Raw genomic sequence first — 24,812 nt, forward strand, 5'->3', positions numbered from 1 at the left:
ACTATTATGTTGCCAATGTTTCTTTTTATCTTATGGAAGCAATAAAAACTCATATCTTTTCGTTTAATCTCAATTTATATAAATTTGCGTATAAAATTGTATGTCTATTTAGTTTATTTACTAATGTAAACTTAAATCATATTACACCAAATACAATTACATAATTTTTTTTTAAATAGTAATTTAAATTAATTAAACATAAAAAAATTAGGGATATAGGTTAGCATATGTTATGGAATATATGTGACCCACCTAACCTTTCGAAAATCTGTAGAATAAACGTTATGGTAATTTTTAGTATACTCAACAATATTGTATAGTATTTAATTGTAAATGTTTTAAAATATAATATATTACGTAAACTTTTATTCTTTACAAAATTCATTAGTTACAAATTTTTTAATATTATAAAATTTGTATATCAATCTATATGTTATAATAAAAACTTCGTATATAATACGTGATCTACGTGTTTTTACTCCATCTCATTCTCTTTCAAACTAAATATGGTATGCAATTCAATATGTTTGACCGAAATAAAGACGATAATTGTTTCTATCTAAAATATATATTCAATTCGTTGATTATTTTTATAAACGTATCAATCAGATCTAGCATTTTGGAGTCAAGTTTGGAATCAATTCATAATCTTCACTAATTGATTTTTTTATAAAAAAAATCAACTAATTTTCCTCAATTATAGCCGTTGAGAAACAAATTTCCATATACACTTCGAGATTCAAATTTTGCGTAATCTGAGAGCTGTGTTTTTTTATTACAACATGTGTTAAGGTAAGTTTTCAAGTATTTTGTTAATATTTTAATACTTTGAAGATCATGATCAAATTATGCATAAATCATCTTTTACGATGTGAGACGAAAAACTAATGAAAGAGATATGTACCTACTACAAAATACTATATTGGAATGATTTAATTTTTGGATTCGACTAATCATAAAACTATGCAAAATTTGAAACTACATATATGTTCAAAATTATTAGTCTCTGTTAAAATAAAAATTAAAATCGACAATTATTTAGGAAAATACATTAAATTTCCGTAAACATTGCATAATCTTTGATTATGTTTTTCTTTCCAGGCAAAAAGGGTATTGGATTCATTGATTTATTTTACAAACATATCAGTCAGATCTAAAATTTTGGAGTTAAGTTTGGAATCAATTCATAATCTTCATTAATTAATTTTTTTTTAAACCATCAGGTAATTTTCCTCAATTATAGTCGCTGAGAAACACATTCCATATACAATTCGAAATCCAAATTTTGCGTAATTTGAGAGTTACATTTTTTATTACAACATGTGTTAAGGCAAGTTCTAAAGTAAATTTGTACCGTAGGTTTAAGAATATTAATTAGTAAATATTTAATATAATTTTGGCGATTTGTTTTCATCATTAAAACCCTAAACATACAGCAGTTTAAACACATTTTCTCATCACATCATTTTTTAATCATTATTAACAAAACTAGAAGTACACTAGAAAACCATCAATGGCGGATTTCATTAATTTTATATAAGTTTTTGGTTACTCTTATAGATTTACTTCTACGAACTATACTTCAACCACACAAAACAAATAACACAAGATTTAAAAAACTCTGAAGCTTACTTTTTTTACATATCCACAATCGTTGAATCTTTTAACATAAAATAATATGTAATATTTGTGCTTATGATTTTTACCTTTCTAATACTTATATATTTAAAATTATAATTTCTATTAAATTTCTTTCATCCTGCGCAAGGCGCAGGTTATCACCTAGTGTTGTCGTACAAAACCGTTCCTCAATTGACATACAACATTTTATTTTAGTAGCTTTTTGAGTTTTAGCAAAAAAAGTTTTAGACCATAAATGAAAACACTAAAACATTCATTTTTTCGTCGACGGGCCACAATTTAACCATGGCACGCTCAGCAAAAAACATTCACTTGTAAGTTGTAACCCATGTGGCCTAAAGAGCATGTTTATTTGGGGTTTTTAGGATGAGATTTTTAGCCGCTCTAAATAAGATATTTAAGAGCTGGTTCTTAACTTTTTTAGTTAAAAGTTAAGAGACGGATTCTTATATTCCGCTAAGAACCCCACCTTAAGAACTTCCCAATAAACATGCTCTTACCTGATGTGCCATAGTGAAGTTTCATCCTTCTTGTCTTTAGTTATGAGAGTTTCTGTCTCAAGGAGAAAACAAAGCACATATTCAACGTAAAACAACATATACACACATTTGACATACTGAGTCAAACAATTAGACAAACCTTGTTTGACACTTATGCTGTGAAGCGGATGCTTTCCATTAAGTGGTTGTCGCTATCAAATTTAAAGGGTTCGCGTCCAAGAGATTCTTTAAAGTGTATCATGAAGAAGATGAACAATGCTGAGTAAGAAAATTAATGTGAATCGCTTATCTAATACAATAAAGTTGGAAAATCTGCTTTCTCAGGATATCCACGACATTTTGTGAGAAGGGCAAATGGGGACACCTGTCTCAACCACAGTGGATTGTGGGTATCACGCGTTGCGCCTACTCTGGGCGTCGTTCTCTTTGCGTCAACTCCACGCGCATCATTGTATTCGATTTGTCATCCAAGATCATTCTTTCCGATTTGAAATCCGACCATACTGTTATGACGCGTCTCCTGCGTTTCTGGAAAGCACCCAACGTCACGAAAGGAGGAAAGCTCAAACGAGTTCGTTCATGGCGACTTCTCCAAATCAGAGTGCGTGTTCTATCTCACAGAAACCTCTCGATCATGGTGACTTCTCAATTCATTTTTCAGAGTTCAATATAGGCCGATGCAGACAGATTGTTCAGATCATACCCTTCCATTTTAGGAGACCTGAAAAGTACTGAAAGGGGGCGAGGTAATTGATTTTGATATGCTTCTCATTGATGGGAAGGTTCGCTGGTTTCTTATTCCAATTAATTCGTTAAGATTTATCACTTTTGATGCTGGAGAACACTTCCATGATGCTTCAATTGTTAAATTGTTGGTGACTTTAACAGTATATCAACATCTCTAACCATTTAAATTTATTACTATTCAGGCTGTGTACTTCTGTAGCGGGGGATCTTTGTCCTCCAGAATATCTTCATATGGTTATATGCTGGTAAGTGAGATATTGTTCTTTCTTTCCTTTTGTTTTTGACTGTTAAATCCTATATAACTTAACTTCTTTATCTGGTTCTAGATGTCTTTGTAGACATGTTACTTGCTGTGTGTTATGTTTCTGATAGCAAGGCTTATTATTTTCCAGCATCTCTAAATTCCAGACAAAATTGTTAACTTTCGACACTTTGCAGCATCCTGATTTGGTTTGGAACTTAAGCTCTTGTCTTGTCATATCTAGCTCATCGACTAGGAAAAATCACTACTCTTCAACTGTCGTATGATCATTTTCCTTTTATAACCAGACTTTTCGTATTCTAATTCACTGGAATTTGCAGATGGCAAGTCGAGCTTGGTAGAGTTACACACTCTCATCTACTTCAGAAACAGTTAAAGATTCTATATTTTTCCCTTAACCCTACTTGATTCTGAAGGCATGGACAGTTAGACAGACTAAGAGAGAGTTATGTGCATTTATGTTGCAGACCCACATATTCAAAAGCAAGAGCTGTAAAAATAACATCCAATGGTTTTATAGTATTCGTACTTTTGCTCTCTATTATTTGCTTATTTCACTACAGAAAATTTGTAGCTTCTTGCCTATTCTTCTTATATTTTCATTTTGCCTCCTTAGCCACCATGTTTTCTTACACTGGAAATCGTTGTGTTTTTATTATGCAGATACGGGATAGGACCTGCTTATATAACAGCAAAAGGTGAGAAAGGGATTGGTGACTGGTACGTAGACGACGAGAAGCAGGGCCACAATACCTAAATGACAATGAATACAAGACGAGGTCAAATTCTCAAAGAAGTCATACTTCATCCACCTAGGAGTGTATTCAGTCATGAACAACTATATGTTGCTCTTTCTGGAGTGACTCAAGGGACATGTCTAAAAATATCAAGGCTTTAAGGAAGAGAGATGTAGGCCAACCAACAGTAGTCAAAGATGCATGTTAATTGTATATTTAAAGAGAATGAACTCTTCCGTAATATCTACACTTTCCTCTTTAACTTGGTAATTAAAACATAGGCTCCAGAGCTTTTACAATCACTATTATTTGATCACATCAAAAACAAAACACAACCATTACAACCAACACTCTGTGATTAGAAAAAGAAAACCTAGGCTGTATCTGGAGAAATTATATCATCAATAATAACAGGTCTGGAATACCATGAACGGAAGACAACACACATAATGTTTCCACGTCCGAGAGTCAAATATTACAAACACAAATAAACAACAACAATTGGTCACTGACACTCACAGACTTCCATGCTACAACATCCCATAGCTTGGCCACATGTAACTTCCTTACCCCACACACTCTTCCTCAATCACATGTACACAACTTCCACAACAGCACCAGCCGCACAATATAAGTAGACATTCAGTTTATAGAAATATAGAAACTGTTCAATTATCTAACTAATTATTCTGATTATTTTTTGTTTTTTTTTGTAAACTGATTATATTTGTTCCAGTTCGGTTCCGGTTTGGTTCTGATGTTTGGTTAATTTTGGATAATTCAGATAAAAAAATAGATTATTTTAGTTTTCATATTAAATATCTGGTAATTTGGATAAAATTAAATATTTCAAATAAAAACTATATAGGTAGTTAGATTCTTTCACGTAATTAGGATGATTTATTGAATCGATCAGTGAAAACTATTTATGAGATTCTTCTTTCACCTAACCAATTTTAAAACAAAGTGATATATTACGCTCGCTAACAACTATCAAATATATCAGAAAAATTTCATTCTTTTCAACATATTTGCATCTTCATATATTTGAAAATATTTTATTGACTAAAACCATAAACTTAATTTAAAATTCAATAAAAATAAAACACACGAACCCAGCGCGTAGCGCCGGAATACCACTAGTTTCTTTAGTAAATTCTCGAGAGGAGAAGAAGTAAAACAAACCTTTGATAACACACCTGTCATTGGTTCAATGTTTTTAAACCCGATTCAAACACTAAATTAGATCTTTTTGGGTTATTGAATCGACGAACCATCAATCACAGTTTAGGTCATTTTAAAATCTAATTATACATATATATTCAAATTGTAACAAATTAAAAATAAGATTTATAATAAAAAATTTTAAAAAATAAATTTAAAAAATATTTAAATGTCTAAAGTAAATAATGAAATGGACCTTTAAATTTAAAATAAACCAAAAACAAAACATCAAAAAGATTCTAATAATATGATAACAACAAATGTAAATTAAATAAACAACAAAAAGTTATATTTTCTATAAACCCAAATTATAATAGATATATATGAATCGTTGATTCTAAAATAAAATTTTCTTATAGTATGCATCCTTTCAAATATTGATATATTACACTTACAATATGTGTTTTTCTGCCCGACCCAAACCCGCGGTCAGATCGACAAACCCCGATGACCCATTAAGTACTCTGATTTGGATTTTAATAAAATATCAATTAATTTAAAATTTCATAGAATCCATTAAAACCCCTTAAACCTGGCTACTGGTGAACTACTGAGTAATTTTTATTATTTTTTATTATTTTTTTCTTAGACTTTTATTTATTTTATTAAATATGTTTGTATTCCAAATAAGAACTTAGATCTTTTCCTTTCTAAATTTGAAAATTTCTCATGAAATATTGTTTTTCTTGCTGTTGCATATACTCTATATTTTCTTCAGTTTTTTAAAAAAAAATCTTATTTTTTTATTGTAAATAGCATTTGTTTTTAACCTTCTAAGATCTAAATTTTATCATATGAACTTTGTTTTTTCATTCTTTTGTGAACCACATGTTTTTATCTTGTTTCCTGATTTTACATGTTTCTACATAAATAATGTTTTATCCTGAATCAAATTCATTGATCTTGTACAATTTTGCAAAATCATATATAAAACCAACTAAACTATTTTATTGTGATATTTGATTTTAATGAACCTTTAATTATGCCACTTGAAATGTATATAGCGAATGATGTTACAAAGAACCAAATTTTTTAAATGAAAGTTGTTATTAATGTATTTTGATGTTTATTTTTGGTTTATCTTGATTTAAAAATTACTTTTATTATTGACTTTATACATCTAAAACCTATGAAATTTAAGACTTGCTATGTTTAATTATATGTCCCGACTCCTAAATTTTTACAGAAAAATATTAAATATTCTAACTTATTTAAAAATATTTTATATGTGAATTTAAAATGAAAAAAACAATTTAAATATTTTCTATATGTTTTAAGTAATGTGGAAAATTTCTTATATTTTTAATAGCTAATAAATAATTATATATTTAATTAATTTATTTATTAACCCGTGGTTTACCCGTAGTCGATCCAATAACCTGATGACCCGGAAAGTTTTTCGATTCGGTGTCCGGATCAGGTTTAAAAACATTGTTTAAAATTATATGAAATTTTTTGTTTGCTAAAAATTTGTATAGCTAATTTTTTTTTTTGCAAAATGAAAGCATTCATAAATATATATATTAGAATACTCTAAATATAACAATTTAAGTTAAATTGGATTACATATCAGATCATATGTTGATTCGATAGGTAACCAACTTTTAAATAAAGACCTTTTCTTGAAACTCAAACCAGATTATATATCTATCCGGATCAGGTTTCAGAATATTGGTTTAAGTCTATTTTCTTCATGATGCTGTTTGATGAAATTGATGTCACTGAACCAGTCTTTGAATCGGTGAACCGAAAATGCAAGATGGTTCATTATGTAGCCGTCGATAAAGAGTCCATGCCACAAATTTGTATTCTTTTCACCATTCATATAAACATACAATTTAAGAATAAATTAGTTCTAAACATCACAAAGTGTTAACTACAAAGATATTTGAGTACTGATTAAAAATTTGAAACATATACTTTGCGAGTTGCATGAAGTTGGTCCGTTTAGGCTTCTGACGCTTCTCCCATACTACTTGGAAGCTCTCTTGATCCAGAAGGTCTCCCAGCATATCCGAACATACGATCAAACTTGTCTCATGTGATATTTCTTGCGTATAAAGATAATTTGCTCCACGTCTTTCCCTTATAGTGTCCCAAAACGTCTCAGTGTCCACTCCAATATGTTTACCTTGAACCGTAATCTCATCAAATGTCTACGTATATAAATCATAACTCCCCCAGATCATTTATTTTAATTGGTTCAAAGTCCAAAAGTGGACACAGCAAATGCCCATGTCAATAAGCAAACTCCAAGTTCAAGGAAGTACCTCCAAAGTGCAAACCAAAACATCATAAGACCCAAGTAATACCAAGCCAACGCATAAAAGAAAGTTTTCTCCTGCTCACAAGACCATTTTGTATAAGTAAGAGTTTGTTGTTTGTTGTTATATACTTCCACATCAACACCTAGCTGAAGCAACCCTGCATTCACATTTCTTTTGTCACGCCTTTATATATCAAAAAACACACAAGAGCGATAGATACAGCACAAGGTTGCTTTGAAAACTCATCAAACCTTGATAACAATGGCCTCGACTTGTCATTGGCCTTAGTTATACCAATTATTTTCCACCGTTGTTGCTCCCTCTGTGAGATTTGCCTTCAAGCAAAGTTTTTCAACCCCTGCAAAAGATTGGACACGACATATTGTAAATCAGCAAGAGAAGAAGTTTTCCCGAGTAAGTATAGTAATTTCAAGCTGATGTGACTACTCAAATAAGAAAAGACCACCTTGGTTTCAACATCTGAAAGCAAGTTACGAGCTTTCTGGTTCACATGAAGTTGAAGTTGCATCCAAAAGTTAAATAAAAAAAAGAATATATCACATTAACGCAAAAGGGATAAAAATCTATTTAAGAGAAGCCCTACCATGTCAGACAGTTTTGTGCTTTTGCCTCCAAGATAGTTATACAAATGTAGCATGCGAACATTTGCGACATCCTGCAACAAGAACATAAACAGAAAAAGCATTGAGTTACCAATTCCTGGGTGGTTCAGTTAAGGAACCATGATTATGATTTGATTTTCAAGCGTGTATGGAACATAAAAGATAAACGTACCTGCTTGTATTCCAGCGTGTCCAGTTTCCCGTCCTTTAAAAAAAGGTTAAATGCCAAATTGATTAGGAGGAGACAGAGATAGTAAAAGGAATGAAAATGCTCAAAATGAGAACTATGATTTAGAATTTGATCTCAAACCCTAAATATCTGACGGATGCAACAAAGCAGTGTGGAAGAGAAACAGCTAGTGATCTTCAGCTCATATATGCCTCAAAACAAGATAAAACTAAGGACTCACCAGTCCAGATATCAAATTTTGCGATGCTCCCAACCATATCTTTGTTATATGCTTTTCAAAATTTTAATCTCAAATTCTAAATCCTAAACCTCCAATTCTAAACCCTAAACCCAAAATCTTCAACTCTAAACCCTAAACTATATACCCTAAATTCAATATCTTAAACCCTAAACCCTAAAATCTAAACTATAAACCCTAAATCCTCAACTCTAAACTCTAAACTATATAGCTTAAACTCTAAAACATCAAATCTAAACCATAAATCCTAAACCTTCAAATCTAAATCCTTCATTAAAAATCTAAACCCTTCATTAAAAATAGTGGTTAGTGTAAACATGAAAAGTGGTACTATGAAAATGGTATTTTTGGCAATTTCTAATATACATGCACATAGGGTTATACCATACGGTCCATACCATTCAAAATATAAAATCCATGAAGACATTTCAAAAAAGTATGAGAACTAATTGGTAATATAATACTTTAAGAAATTAAGAAACTGTGCAACAGTTAATTAACACTTCAACGCCAGAATGGCACCATGAGTCCCCCCAAACACTTCAGTGTTACAACTTACATTCAAAACCAACCAAAAATGGAAGAAAATAAATGTGGATTTTGAGTATATTAACAATGAAGCGTTAAAGGGAAACTCATGGGGACATTTGACTCTCTTTTCCTAACTCTGTCCCTGATAAATAACACTAACTGCATGCCTTATTTATATATCTGTGCAGAGGCTCTTCTATTCTTCATTTTGATTTTCATTTTCCAATAAGAATTTTGATGATGGACCAATAATCATATATTCGAACCATACAAATAAAGAACGTGCGAAAATTTTGATTAAGTGAAAGATGAATCCAGTCGAAATATGGGCTTCGTTAGATAATTGACGGAATACTTTTATGTTGTCCCTCCATTTGTTTGAAATAATTTGAAACGACAGAAGTATTCTCTGCATGGACTCTTCCACTGATATGTCTTTTCTCCTTCTTTTATTTATCGCCACCCTTCCTCAAACAGTCAAACTGATGCTCTGAACAAATATTCTCCATCGAATGTTTGTTCGCAGCAGTAAAACATGTAAAGATAGTTAGAATTTAAAAAAAAATACAAACTATATTTCTAAACAAAATATAGCACTTTTTATTAACCATCAAATGGAATGGAACATGATAAAATAATTTAATAACATAATATAATGCATGACAAAATATGAAAAAAATATACATTGTTTACGTTTCAATTCTATATGCATATAATAGAATAGAATACAGTAACAAAAATTGTTCATTTTCTCCCAAATACAACAACGATTTCTTGTAAATTCAGATACGTAACATGTTCCAGTGTTCTCGCTACTGTTGTTTTGGAATCTGAGAAACCTTTTATTTCTGCCACCGATAAAGGCTTTTAGACCGGTCTCCTCCTCCACAATTTTTTCCGGGAACGTAGTCCGTAATGTCTTCATCTCTAAGATCTATTTTAGAGGATTCTATTCACTTTTTCAAATATTAGCAATGAAACTTATTTTGTGAGTGAGTGTAAGTAATAAAAAGCCACATTTTATGTTTCACGATCGATAACTATTAATTAAATTTTTGTTTCTTTGCAGGTTGCGCCGGTGAAAAGGAAAGCCAATATAGTATTATTATATAAATGTAATGGCATGTATATGAATGTTAGGAAAAATAGTTACTGGATGAATTAAGTTTTTTTTTCATGTTTCCAATTTCCCTAAATAATAATTGATCTTGGTTTTTCATCCATTTTTAACCAGCGCAAGACATCATGGATCTGTTGTATGAATTGATATCAACCTATCAGTGTTTTATTTTCTTTTTCATATCAGTAAGTTCTTCTCCAAAAAAAAAGTTCTTCCTCAAATTTATTATATAATAAATAAATATTGAAGAGTTAGGAGAGTGAGGACAAGCAAAACCAGTATAGGCATTATAAGCATGTAATGTATAAAACAGAATCTCAACGTGTATGCATCATTTCTATCTTGTGAAAAGCCGTAAGGACTTTTCTTCAAAATTCTTATTCGCTTTACTCTTTCCTTTAACCCCAATTTGCGTCTATATTCAAAATGCTTTTCTTGGCCATCATCTATTATTTGTCACTTCATCTCTTTCTCATTGAAGGTTGCAATTTATACCCATAGCCTTTAACTATATATTGAAATGTAACTACTGCCATCTTCTAAACCTTAATTATATCAATCTCTTGCACTCATATTGCTACCCATATCTACATGAAAAAAATACAATGCAAATTTAGCAAAAAAAAAAAAAAAATGCAATGCAATGCACATGTTTATAAATAAAACAAGAATCAATATTTTTGGTTGGATGCCTCCTAGAGATCCTCTGAACACTTCATTGGGATACATTTTCAATGACGATCACTCACTGAAGTGTTTGGGGGAACTCCCGGACCCATTCAACGGAATTCGACCTGATCAAGTTGAGATTATGTTGGTTTAAATTTGTGTTTTTTATCCATCTTACATTTTTAGATATTAAAAACTTCAATTGTTGTTTGAATGGCTAAAAGGTATATAGGTCGAGGCATGCATACATCATATGTATAGTTTTTAACTTTTTATACATAGAATATGAGTTGTTTTATTCATGTGTAGAATTTAACTTGGAAATTTGTTGTTTGATCTCTGCTGAACTAGATTAGTGACGTCAAATCATTTTCATCTAGCAGTTAAGCATTAATTATGAACCGTTGTTTAGATATGTAATTAGTCTATGTTTCTTTTTCTAATTTGATTTTCCTTTCTTCCCTGACTAGTCCGTGTTTTATATCAAGACTAGTATTGATCCCGTACTACGTACGGGTATGTTTTTGCTTGCAAAAAAAGATAAAGTTTCTCTTATATATAATTAAACTTACATGTATAAAATAACTCTGAATGAATAAATAGATGTTTGTACATAAACAAATCATATAGTTATAAATGATTAACCACAACACATAAAATTAAATTAGATTAGTTCTAAATAATTACATTGATTTTAATTAGTGTACCGGATACAATTATTAGTTTGAAGCGTTTCTGGTTTTACTTCATGCCTTGTCTCATAGCAGATATCCAACAAAATTGACTAAGTAATTATGTAAATGTACACAAAACTGTCTTTACCTATGAATTGCACTTTGAAAGGTCGGAGTCCAAGAACTCTCTTGGAAGCTTCTCTCACAACAATAAACACTTCCTGAAATTATAAATTAAACAGTTAGAACAAAACAATTTAGTGTTTAAGGATTGAAGAAATTACAGTTAGAAGTGAATCCATGGATTCTCCTTGTTGAACTCGTTGCTTTAACGCATCAGTTCTCCCCTGCAAATCTTAACTAAAAAGAGACAAAATTTCTGTCACCCAAGAGATTAATAGACGTGTTGGTTCCTGCTTATTGTTGCCTCGTCGAGTCTCCATTATCAAAACTCTTAAAAATTCCGCTGAGAAGACCATTTAATGAAACCCTTACACTCGTGCTTCTTGGACGGAAGCAGCAGCTAGGACATCCTAGCTTGAGTTTGTTTCTGAACTTGTCGTCCAAATATGGGAAAGAGTTCGAAAGAGAGTGAAATTAATTAGGCATTAAGATTGAAGGAGATTAACCTTTTCCTAATCAACCTTCGATCAGTTGAGAGTTTCACCGAGATTCGTCTACCAAATTCTGGAAATATATAGGAATAGGGAAAAAGTTTGTGGAGGAAGGAGGAAGATCGTGGGTTGTGTGGGTTACGGTTCAGAAAAAGGAAACGACGGTTCTTTTTTTTCTCTTTTCCAAACCATTATTTTGTTTATAACTGATTTTTTTTTTTTAATTTGCAAAGCTTTTCCACATGTCAAAATTTGATTCGTTAGGCGACTTGCGCTTTAGTATATAAGGATAACCAGTTGGTCTCATTGCATGTAGCGATCAAACATAAGAGTATCGGCGTTCATACCTGTAAGCAACAATCAGCCTCGTCAACCATCTGCTAGGTAGGGCTCCGGCGAAGCAGTCCTCCCCGACTCTCTAGATCCTTGCAGAGATCTATCATCCTCAATAAAGATGCTTGATCTCTATCTGCTATTCCCTCGATCTTATTTCTTTTCTTTTGCTTAGCTCCTTATTTTCTCTTTATAATTTTATCAAAAAAAGCTTATCTTTTAATTCCACTTGCCACTAAATGATATAGGCCTGGGCATTTTACCAGGACCAGATGATCCGACCCGGAACTGACCCGAAAATACAGGTTCGGGTCCGGAACCGAAAATTTTACCCTATTGAGTCTAATGATGGAGGACCCGTGGATAAGCAGGTTCGGGTCTAGAACCGACCCTAGACCCGATCAGTATTTTTGGAACCGAAAAATATTAGACGTAACGAGTCTTCTACCCTTTTCCTTTGATTTTATGTCATTTCCATTCCCAGAAGAAGAAGACGGAGAAAAGGAAACTGGGTTTATAAACCATAAATCCGAAAATCAAGCACATAACAAACTGGAATCAGAGAATCCAGTGTATTCTTCTCCATCATAGGCATCTAGAAATCGATCTCGGGTAACCCTAATCCCTAAACATTTTCGGAGTTTTTTCTCTGTGATTATTCAAATCGATTTTGACTTGATGTGTAATTGTGTATAATTACATGTTTAAATTCGAGTTTGACTTGATCTTTGATGTGTTTCTTGTTCGAGTTTGGTATTGTTGACTTGTTGTTTGTTGTTCGTGTCCTATTTTTTCTGTTCGAGTTTGTTAATATCTTTTGTTCAAGTTCGACATGTTTTTTGTTCGACTTTGTCTTGATCGGGAACTGCTTATGTTTTTCTTGCTGTGCCTTTCTCTTATTAAGTTATTATGTATTTATTATGTTGTTCGACTTTGACTAGACTTTTACAAGTTTGACTTGTTGTTTGTTTTTGTCGTGGTTTTCTCATGACAAAATGTTTGTTTTAGAAGATGTTTGTGCTTCATCTTTCTTCTTCTTTTTATTGCAGGTTTTCGAAATTGCAAGTTTTTAAAATTGCAGGTTTGATGTTCGGGTAAATTGCAGGTTCATGGGTACAAATAGACCCGAAACACATATTTTAGACAGGAAAATATGTAGACCCGACCCGGAATATCAGGAACCGACCCGAGAATGTGACATTTACCCGAACATGGACCCGACCCGATACTATAAAGAACCAGAAAAAATAGGGTATTAACGGGTAGGATAAAAGGGGACCTGAACCGACCTGGACCCGACAAGAACCGACCCGGAACCGACCCATTTTTTATAAGTACCTATTAGGGTCCAATCTCTAGGACCCGAAAGACCCGGATCCGAGAAGAACCAACCCGAACCCGATCCGAAGACCCAGATGCCCAGGTCTAAAATGATATATGAACATAAAACAGACAAAGAAGCTTTAATACTACAAATTCTAACATATGAAGTGATGAAGTGAAAGTGATGTTGTTTCTGAACCAAAAATAAATAAAAGCTCTCAAAATGATTCTACAGACCCAGAAAGGAACACATGAAGTGATTGTGAAGTAAAGTGATGTTGTGCCTAATGTTGTTTCTGAACCAAAAGTAAATAAAAGCTCTCAAAATGATTCTACAGACCCAGAAAGGATCATGTTATGTTGATGTCACACCGAAGACAGCAACTCATGACTGTATATAGTTGATGCCTATTGCCTATGTGATCTCAGCTGCTCAGTGATCTTTCTTTTGCAGTCATATCTGAGAGGACAAACTATTACAACAATAAATCTGTTAAAGCAAACATAAAAATAAATACAAATTAAAGACGAGTTGAAATTTTGTTGAATCAACCAAAAATAGGGTACAACATATGTGGGAGCTTCACAAGGAGTTTGATATTTAGGCTATCATTCGTCGTTTCAACAATCATTCCCTAATATCCATGTGCATACTTTAAACCTTGATTTGTATAATTCCAACACTCATCCTCCGGACATTAAAGTCAATCGTCTTCCTAACCTCAAAGCCGGTGCAACATGGGTAAATCTAGGCAAGTCCTAGCTGGAGCAAGTGCCATGAGAAAAATGTTTTTTCCATTGGTTGCATTGCAAGGATCTTAAATGGCTTATAATCTTACTTCCATACACATTTGGTTATATTTTGTTATTTTATTAAGTCTACCCATATTGTGAAATTTGCTAAATCCACCCCTTGGTGCAATGGATCCAGTCCAAGATCAACTGATCTTATAATTTCTCAAAAAGCATCAAGATTCACCACTTATCTGTTCTCACATCCATTGCCTTTAATTGATACACTGAATCGAGGTTTAACTACTTATAGGCTTCTCCTGACAGCTTTCCCTTCAGCTTGTTTGTTGTTAAGCTCAAATATAGTAATAAATATTGTGATTTATTATATTATCTCGGTGTAACAAAGCCATTATCTTTCACTTGTATTTGATGTTTCTTTTACCAAAATAGGAGCAAATCTATTAACCGCTTCAATTTTTTTTATCTAGACACACATTATTTCTTTGTTTCGTTTCTCTCTTGCTTGAATTATAATAAGATCAATCTATTTAAAGAGATCATATACATATATATAAATTGACAACATGCCATTGAAGTTAACTAATTTGAAATTTTGTTGAAACCTTTAATATTACTTTTAGCTTAGTTTTTGATTTTTATCATTTAGTTTTACATTACTAAAAGTCTTCACTGCAATGTATTAGTTTTATATTATTGAAAGTATTGACTATAATTTATTTTCAGCAATTTTCATTCAATTGCCTATGTCACAAGAGAAAACTCAAAATGTTAATTTTGTTGAACACGTTGAAAATAATAAAACATTTTTGAGTACGGGTTTAACTAACTCATGGTATCGACCAACCCAATATAGACAACTTTTTTTTTGGAAATATTGATTTTTGAAAATAGTAAATCAAAATGATGATTTGTCATATTTTGATCCGGTTATTAATTCAAGTTATATATATAATATTGATTTCTTTTCATTTATATATTGGAGATAGTAACATTTTAAAAAATAGTAAAGTAATCTATTTTCCTACTTTGACTATTTTAACATTAATTTCTATTTTAGTTTGGTATAAGTATTTTAGATTTATTATATCTAAGAAAAGTAATTTTTGTTACTATAACTATTTTGATTTTCCATTTTTCTATAACAATTACCATTTATTTAAGTAAGTTGTCAAATATTGATATTTATTTTGTTAGTTTAAGTTATATAAATAATATTAATTTCGTTTTTATTTTTTTTGGTAATGTTGACATTTTTAAAATATTAAACTAAAAATCTGATTTTGTCATATTTCATTGGTCGTTTAAAATCTTATGTGGACGATTTCAATGGCTTATACCCTCAATGTTAACTTATATTTATTATTTATATTTTTATTGATAATAATTTATGTTTTATTTTGAAATAAAAGATTTTTTGGTAATACTGACATTTTAACTATAATAAACTAAAAAATTGTCATATTTTCGTTGATGGTCTTAGATATGTGTTGTTATCACTGAGTTATAACTTCATCTTTTATATAGTATAGACATGAAGTTTTAATGTGTTACAAAAAAAAAGACATGAAGTTTTAACTAATTGATATTTATTTATATTTTATTCTGAAATAAACAATTTTCAAAATATTAATCTTTTTAGAAATAGCAAATTTAAAAAAGGTTTTGAGATATTTGGTGCTTTAAAATAATATATGAACCTTCTCAATGATTTATAATATCAAATTATATATAGTATATATATTTTTGAATAATTTAATAGTACATAATCTAAACTTGAAAATCATGAGTTTAAATTTAGACTTATATAGCTATAATTGTTTGAATGTCTTGCATTTTTAAATTAATTATTATTTTAGTTATTTTGTTATTTTTTAAAAAAATATTATACATTATGTTAAATTATACAAAGTATTTATATTTTTGTAAATTTACCTTATTTGATATTGATTTATATTTTATTTTGAAATAAACGATTTTTGGAATATTAACATTTAAAAAAATAGTAAACTAACATAACAATTTGTCATATTTTATTAATAACGAAATTAATATTAATAAACTAATATTAATTTCGTTTGAATATAATTTTGGAAAATAATAATATTTTCTATAAATAATAATGATGTATCATGATTGGTTGTTTTAAAATCTTATGTGAATAATCTTTTTATTTTTGATTTTCCATTTTACTGTGGCAGTTAATATTTATTTTGTTAGTTTAAATTATATACAGAATAATAATTTTCTATAAATATAATGATGTGTCATAATACAAATTGGTCGTTTTCTATAAATAATAAACTAATATAATGATGTGTTATAATACATACGAATAATCATTTTAAATCTTATGTGGACGTTCTCAATAGCTTATTGCCTCAACTTTCATACAATATAGAATTTACTTTTATTGATTACAAATAAACTAGTATCCAAGTTAGAAATTGATTAACGATATTCACTTCATTTGATATCTAAACATTTAAGTATTTAATATCCTAATTTGTAAATAACACATAAAATTGGCTCTATATAATATTTTTATTTAATAGATAGATATTCAAAAAAATACAATAAATACTAGAAACTAAGATTAAACAAAATTAATGTTCAAAAAAAAATTAAATAAAATTTGTGTTGCCCGTTAGATGTTCATAACTTTTTCATGCGACAACTATATTTAACTTATTTTATAATATTTCAGTTACAATCCCGTAATTTGGGGTGTTCTGACTTAACTAACTCTAGACAAATCTTCTTTTTTGAAATTTACAACTTTATTTTAACCAAAAGTTTTTTGGCATTCATTAATCATTATTAATGATTAATTGTTTCATTTTGTTTATATCTTCCACCTAATTATATGCCTGCACTAACTTGTGTGAAGTAAAACACTCAAAGTAATCTCTCTCCATTTGGCCAATAAAAATTTAACAAATCTATCTAAATTTGATCTTTCCTGTATTTTGTGAAGAAAAATACAAAAAAAAATATCAAACGTCGATTTGATTTACACAGTTTGTCTCTCTCTCTCTCTCTCTCTCTCTCTTCTCTTTTTACATACATCCCATATTCCCATTAGCTAGATGATGACAATGATTCTCAAAAACTAGGGTTTTTCACAAGGTATCTTACCCGTTTCATCCAGTCACCTCCTACCCTTATCTTCATCAATCACCATCATTCCCACCCACACCAATCTCTGCAACTATCGCTTCTGATTAACCAATTGTAACAGAGGATCTCCCAGATTCATTCTATATATGTACGTTCTTATACATTCATTCCGACAAATCTACTTCTACTTGTTGTTTTTTTGTCAGATCGGGGTTACTTCTGTTTATGTTGTTGCTCAATCCATCGTAATAATTCTCCTAGTGTGTTTGGTTACATGTTATCGTTAACCTTACGGATCCTTTGTTTAACAACGTTATAAAAAGGATTGATCTTTTGCTTCTTCCTGAAGACAGCACCGAACATTTGTCTTAATCTAGTTTAAGTATAATTGTCTTGATTCTTATCTCTCAAAGCTTCCAACTTTTTTTCCTCACTTTTGTTTTTTAATGTTTAATTAGATTAATAATCATGGCGTTGAAGTCTACTTCCGCCGATGGCAAAACCAGAAGCTCTGTTCAGATCATCGTCTTCAGCCTATGTTGCTTCTTCTACATCCTCGGAGCATGGCAACGAAGCGGTTTCGGCAAAGGAGACAGCATCGCTCTCCAGATGACAAACAGTGGAGGAGCTGACTGCAACATAGTCCCAAACCTAAACTTCGAGACTCACCACGCAGGAGAATCCAGCATCGTTGAATCCTCAAAGGTCAAAGCCTTCGAGCCCTGTGATGCTCGTTACACTGATTACACTCCATGCCAAGATCAGAGGCGTGCGATGACTTTCCCTAGAGATAGTATGATCTACCGGGAAAGGCATTGCGTTCCGGAGAATGAGAAGCTCCGTTGCCTTGTGCCTGCACCTAAAGGATATGTGACACCTTTCTCTTGGCCCAAGAGTAGAGATTACGTGCCTTATGCTAATGCTCCGTATAAGGCCTTGACTGTTGAGAAAGCTATTCAGAATTGGATTCAGTATGAAGGTGATGTTTTTAGGTTCCCTGGTGGTGGGACTCAGTTCCCTCAGGGGGCTGATAAGTATATTGATCAGCTTGCTTCTGTGATACCTATGGAGAATGGAACTGTTAGGACTGCTTTGGACACTGGTTGTGGGGTAATATGTGTCTTCTTTATTAGCTAGTGTTCTAAATATCGGTCTAGACGCCCGTATAAACAATAATCCTCTATATAAGGCGTGGAGTTTAACGGTGAACACTGAAATGTTTTGGTAGGTTGCAAGTTGGGGAGCATACTTATGGAGCAGAAACGTGCGAGCAATGTCCTTTGCACCAAGAGATTCACACGAGGCTCAGGTTCAGTTTGCTTTAGAGAGAGGTGTTCCCGCTGTGATTGGTGTTCTTGGCACCATAAAGTTACCATACCCAACTCGGGCTTTCGACATGGCACACTGCTCTCGTTGTTTGATTCCATGGGGAGCAAATGGTAAAGACAAGTTTCTAGTTTCTTTAACAAATGATTCACTTACTTAATGTTGTTTTTTGGTGTTTGAGCAGATGGAATGTACTTGATGGAAGTTGACCGTGTGCTTAGACCGGGTGGGTACTGGATTCTATCTGGTCCTCCGATCAACTGGAAGATCAACTACAAGGCATGGCAACGTCCCAAGGAGGAGCTTCAAGAGGAACAAAGAAGGATTGAAGAGGTTGCTAAGCTTCTCTGTTGGGAGAAGAAGTATGAACACGGCGAGATCGCTATCTGGCAGAAGAGAGTTAATGATGAGGCATGCCGTTCAAGACAAGATGACCCTAGAGCCAACTTCTGCAAAACTGATGATACTGATGATGTCTGGTATGTAGCATTAGTTAAAACGACACCATAAGGTTGTAGCTTTGGTTCTTCTAACCCATCCATCTTCTCTTAGGTACAAGAAAATGGAAGCATGTATTACACCTTATCCGGAGACTAGTAGCTCAGTGGCTGGAGGAGAACTTCAGGTGTTTCCAGATAGACTCAATGCAGTGCCGCCTAGGATCTCTAGTGGTTCCATCTCTGGTGTCACGGTTGATGCATATGAAGACGATAACAGACAGTGGAAAAAACATGTGAAAGCTTACAAGAGAATCAACAGTTTACTTGATACTGGAAGGTACCGTAACATCATGGACATGAACGCAGGGTTTGGTGGGTTTGCTGCTGCTCTTGAATCTACAAAGCTTTGGGTTATGAATGTTGTCCCAACGATTGCTGAAAAGAATAGACTTGGAGTTGTGTATGAACGAGGACTCATTGGAATTTACCACGACTGGTATGTAAAAGAAACTCATCTTCTTACAACATCTCAAAGCTCTTTGTGTTCTGGTTTGAGAGACTTTGTTTCTTTCAGGTGTGAGGCTTTCTCTACATATCCAAGAACATATGACTTAATCCATGCGAATCATCTATTCAGTCTGTACAAGAACAAGTAAGTGTTTCTGTTTTTTTTTATTCAAACACATGTTGATTGTGTGAGGTTTTGAGCCTGCTAATGAATCTTCTTAGGTGCAATGCGGATGACATTCTTCTGGAGATGGATAGGATTCTCCGACCAGAAGGAGCGGTTATAATCAGAGATGATGTTGACACATTGATAAAGGTGAAGAGAATCATCTCTGGGATGAGATGGGATTCGAAGCTGGTTGATCATGAGGATGGTCCTTTAGTTAATGAGAAGGTTTTGATTGCGGTGAAGCAGTATTGGGTCACCAACTCCACCTCGGCTCACTGAAGTGTCAGTGTGACCTGGACATTTTGATCAAATGATAGGAAGCTTTATTCGTCCTTAGGGAATGTGAGAGAGCTAGACTCTCGTATTTGTTACACTTCTTCAAGTATCCCTATTTATTTAATGTAATAGTTTACCAGGTAATTAACCCGCTCCTCTTTTTTTTGGTTTTTGACATGAAAGAAAAAAATCTGGGTTTTTTTTCAACAGAGATATCAATCAATACCATTAAATCAGAATCATTCCTAACTTATATTCTTAATGAATGTTTTAAAGTTTTCCAAAAATATTCTTAATGACATGAACAAACAAAAAAAATCATTAATGGCATTAGTGTCTTTTGATTTTATGGGTCTATTTCAACATTTCAATTGGACTTACTAACTAATTAAATGAGTTCTGTTTTTATATAATCAAATTCAAATTCCATAAACTTTTTAATATCAATACCACAAATTAAAGTGTGCAATAATTTTAATAAGTTGATATTAGAGATTGAAATTTTGTAACTACACTGGATCAGACTTAATCAAAAATATTATTGGCCAGTTTATATGTTTAGCAATATTTTATATAAATTATAAATCTTTAAAATTATATAATAGCCCAAATAAAAATTTCGGATAACAATGTTTTGAAAACTGACCAAACACTGAACCGGACAATTTACCGGGTTACTGGGTCATTGAGTCGACTGCAGGTAAGCCGCGGGTGAACCGCAAATTAATAAATGAATTAATTTTATTATATAATAATATATTAGCTAATAAAATAAAAAAATAAAAATATATAAAACTAAAGTTACTACTTTCTAAATATCTTTAAAACATAAAATAATAGTTTGGATATGTATATATTTTATGTTTAATAAACATTTAGAATACATAACTTAACTTTTTATATTTTTATTTTCATTTGATATACAACTAAAAAAATTATCTATTGGTTCAACCGATGGTTCAACTGGTACCGGGTTTTGGGTTTTAGTGGGTTTGAGCGGGTTTTTAAATTTTGGGTTTTTTTACAAAACCCAACCTGAATTTATTTTGGGTCATCGGGTTTTCCGGTTCAACCGCGGGTCCGGGTCAGATTTCAAAATACTGGATAAAACTATTGTTTAACTTATTTACAAACATAAAACGGCTGTGACGCATTTTAAATTTCGTCATACTATACACACTATAACAAACCCGCATAATTGAAATTTGATCATGTCACAGTTTATATAATTAAAACGAAGTATTATCAATCTTTTATATTGAAAAAACAACAGAAAAAATACCCGCCTTTTTAAGGGCGGGTCAGAATCTAGTATCTGTTTAAAACTAAAGATATTACATATTTTTAGTCATTATACCAACTGTATATAGGGCTAGACAGAATATCTGTGATTCAATTCTTCTGTTTCGATTCAAACCGAGAAACTGGAATATCAGTAATTCTACAAAATACTAATATGTAATCTTCGGTAAGAAATGAAGTAAATGGCAAATCACAAATACTAATATTGTATATAAGTTTTTATAGTATTTTTTATTTACTAAATTTATTAAATTATTTCTTAGAATTTAAAAAGTAATATATTTATTTTTTGATAAATTATTTTTATCTTATATAACTTTGTAATTTTTATTTATTTTTAATTTAATTTATTATTTTTTTACATATCAACCGAATATCTAGTCAAAAATCTAAAATTTTCGGGATATCTAGAACACAAAATATCTGAAAGGCTACATATCAAATCTGAACAGATAATTGACTATTCAAACGAAACGATCAGATCATGAATACTTCCAAAAATCCTGATACCCTTAACTATATATGTAATTTAAAAAGAATTATAGAAACAATATTGTAAATAAACATTTTTGTAAAAAAAAACACCTGAATTTTACTTAATGCTATATACTTCTATGCCTCACTCATCTGCATACTTTCAGTATGTGTGCATATATTCTGGGCTTTTCGGCGTATCTCCAACTTAATATGTTGGGCTTCTTTCAGAACTAACATACAAATTCAATTCAACCCCAAAATCAACCTATTCTTTTTGTCAATACTATTCACTCTTGAAAATTTCAATTTCTCCTTATTTTTTTAATTATTTACAAAATTGCCATTATTAATTTATTTTTAATTTATTTCGAAAATGATAAAAAACCTATTACACCCTAAACATTTCTTCTTATTTACAACAATGTCATTATCATCAATTTTTCAACCACCATTAACAACCATTTTTGAGCTCATTAAACCTCAAGAATTCAATTTTCAACCACCTTTTGTGATTCTAAACAAAAAAAAACTTTCATTTCCTCTCATTTCCTCGTCATTTCTATCTAAAAAACTCCCATAACTTTTAGTTTCATAACCATAATTTCATATTTTCGAATGTACTGTTGTGAGTAGTCACAGTTGCTTCCTTTTGCTCATATTTGGAGATTGGACGGTGAAAAAGAGTGGAAACAAGCTTTACACCGGAAAAAGGTAAGTGTTTTCATAGTTTTCGTCATTTTTTCAGATCTGTGTCGCGATAGTAGATTGTTTTGTATGTCTACCAGTATATGTAGACTTACAAAACAGTCTACAAGTCAACACACGAGTTAGTTTTACAATTGACGAGAAAAACTTTTTTTGTAAGGTAGACTTCCCTGGAAATCTACGTTTTTATCTTTGATAACAAAAACAAAAAAGTAGGTAGACTTAATAAGAGGTCTACGAAAAGAGATTAGTTTTTTCATTTGACCGATTTTTTGACTTTTCAAAGTAGACTTCATCGACAGTCTACATTATGTACACTGCTTGGGAAGTGTACAAAATGTCAGTTTTTCATTTGACCAAAACTTTGACCACGTTGAATAGGTGATATACCATGGATTTCACTCATTTTCTACAATGTTATAGTATTTTATTATATAACTAATGTGTTTTCTAGCCTGTTAGGTATGTTTTCAGGTTCAGGAGCGTTTCATGATAAAGTGATGCTTTTGGAGCATTTTGGAGTACAAGAGATAATACACTAGAGTTGACCATTCAAGACCAAGTCGGAAGTCAACATTGTGATAAGAATCGATCGATACTCATCCAGAGTTGTCGATCGATGTAGCTGAGAAGATCCGCGTACTAGAAGATTATAATCGATCGATACACATCTAGTGTTGTCGACCGATATCGAGGACGAAATGGTTTAACCGACTACTTCACCAAATTACGAGATTGCCCCTGACGAGTTTTTAACCTAATGGAAATGCTTAAATATTCATGCTAAGTGTTTTTGACGGCAAGTCTTGAAAAAAGCTTTTGAAGGCAGAAGCAAGCAAGCAGAGAGTGTGAGAGAAAGCTAGAAGTTTTTTATATGTTTTGAGAGATTGGAGAGATCATTGAGAGATTTGTGATTGAGCTCCATTTATTTTCTATTCTCTATCTACTGCAATTTTTTTACCTATCTTGTATTATGAATTGCTTAACTATGTCTGAGTAGTCTACTTGTTAGATCTAGGGTTTAAATAGGTTTGTGGGATTAGCTCCAAACTATAATTGCTAAGTTGTGATATTCATCAAATAGATTGCACCCTATGCTTGTTCTAGAGTAGTTAACTAGAGCATAGATCACTAGGATCTTTGATATCTTGAATTATCTGTTTGAACTAGTTGTCTCCTTGGAGAAGAGCTAACCGCCCTCCTTAAGACCTAGTCGATCGATATACTGACGGGTGAATCGATCGGCGCTGCGAAAGGTGTATCACTTGATATCACTAAAGGATATCGATCGACTCTTTTTCTGGTCAACAGACGACAGTTGTGATCAAAGATCTAGATTATTTAACCAGTGAGACATCACTGAGTGTTAAGCGGCTGAGTTCTTTAGTATCATGCAAGCAACTTGTTAGGCATTTATAGATATTGTATTCTTCATTCCTGAATAAAAGCCCTAAGTCTAGCACTCTTCATTATCATTTAAACAACCATCATATTGTTAGTCAGAGCAACTACCTTGTTCATTTTAGGATTGTCATTTATATTTTCATCATTAAAACCAACTTCACCTAGGATTGATTAGTTGATTAGATTTAATTGGTTCTCTAGCTCCTCGTGATTCGATCTCTAAATACTACAGCTGAACCTCTTATTTGAGAGAGCAAGCTCTATAGGGTAATTTGAGCAGTACCAAGCTCTATATATATTTTTTTTTCTTTCCGTTTCATTATGCTGTCCTCATGACTTCTCTTAGTATCGTCTCCTTGCTTTTTGCGTTTTTTGGAGCCTGCCGATGTAGCTTGTCTCTTCCATGAAGATGGTTTCCGAGCTGCCGTCTTTGCACGAGCACTGGAAGAAGATGATGTGGTGGGGTTTAGTCCCATCAAGAAAGCTCCCATCGTTCCCGTTGGCAAGTTTTGATGCTTGCCATATTTATTATCAACATCCAGAGTTGGGGTGGGCATTGTCAGTGGGGTTGTAATGCTTTCCTTAACTACTGCCTCACTCAACTGCTTCTTCGTTGTAATCATCCTCCGAGTAGCACTTG

General features: G+C 32.0%; 1 protein-coding gene and 1 long non-coding RNA gene across 3 annotated transcripts; one reads left to right on the plus strand and one right to left on the minus strand.

Annotated features, from left to right (window-relative positions):
* Nucleotides 1–6,750: 6,750 nt before the first annotated feature.
* On the minus strand, nucleotides 6,751–9,052 carry LOC108810741 (uncharacterized). Of its 2 annotated transcripts, XR_001943171.2 has the most exons (5): nucleotides 8,174–9,052; nucleotides 7,983–8,054; nucleotides 7,845–7,880; nucleotides 7,630–7,736; nucleotides 6,752–7,535 (listed from the first exon to the last, which is right to left on the minus strand). It is a non-coding gene; the product is annotated as an uncharacterized LOC108810741 (long non-coding RNA). The 2 variants fall into 2 exon arrangements; XR_008935103.1 differs by having other exon boundaries at nucleotides 6,751–7,535; nucleotides 7,845–8,054.
* Nucleotides 9,053–17,432: 8,380 nt separating this feature from the next.
* LOC108812801 (probable methyltransferase PMT2) lies at nucleotides 17,433–20,428 on the plus strand. Its single transcript, XM_056989687.1, has 7 exons — nucleotides 17,433–17,714; nucleotides 18,025–18,676; nucleotides 18,795–19,005; nucleotides 19,077–19,371; nucleotides 19,445–19,828; nucleotides 19,907–19,984; nucleotides 20,062–20,428. Exons 2-7 carry the CDS (start codon nucleotides 18,035–18,037, stop codon nucleotides 20,285–20,287), a joined length of 1,836 nt encoding a protein of 611 aa, XP_056845667.1. The 5' UTR covers nucleotides 17,433–17,714; nucleotides 18,025–18,034; the 3' UTR covers nucleotides 20,288–20,428.
* The last annotated feature ends 4,384 nt before the right edge of the window (nucleotides 20,429–24,812 follow it).

The sequence above is a fragment of the Raphanus sativus genome, chromosome 6 (genome assembly GCF_000801105.2).
Source record: "Raphanus sativus cultivar WK10039 chromosome 6, ASM80110v3, whole genome shotgun sequence".
Classification (NCBI taxonomy): Eukaryota; Viridiplantae; Streptophyta; class Magnoliopsida; order Brassicales; family Brassicaceae; genus Raphanus; species Raphanus sativus.

What these genes read in the sequence shown, in the direction of transcription:
- LOC108812801 (XM_056989687.1), top strand. Translation starts at nt 18,035, where the DNA reads ATGGCGTTGAAGTCTACTTCCGCCGATGGCAAAACCAGAAGCTCTGTT. An exon ending in CTTTGGACACTGGTTGTGGG is followed by an intron (nt 18,677 to 18,794) that starts GTAATATGTGTC and finishes ATGTTTTGGTAG; the next exon opens with GTTGCAAGTTGGGGAGCATA. An exon ending in ATTGGAATTTACCACGACTG is followed by an intron (nt 19,829 to 19,906) that starts GTATGTAAAAGA and finishes TGTTTCTTTCAG; the next exon opens with GTGTGAGGCTTTCTCTACAT.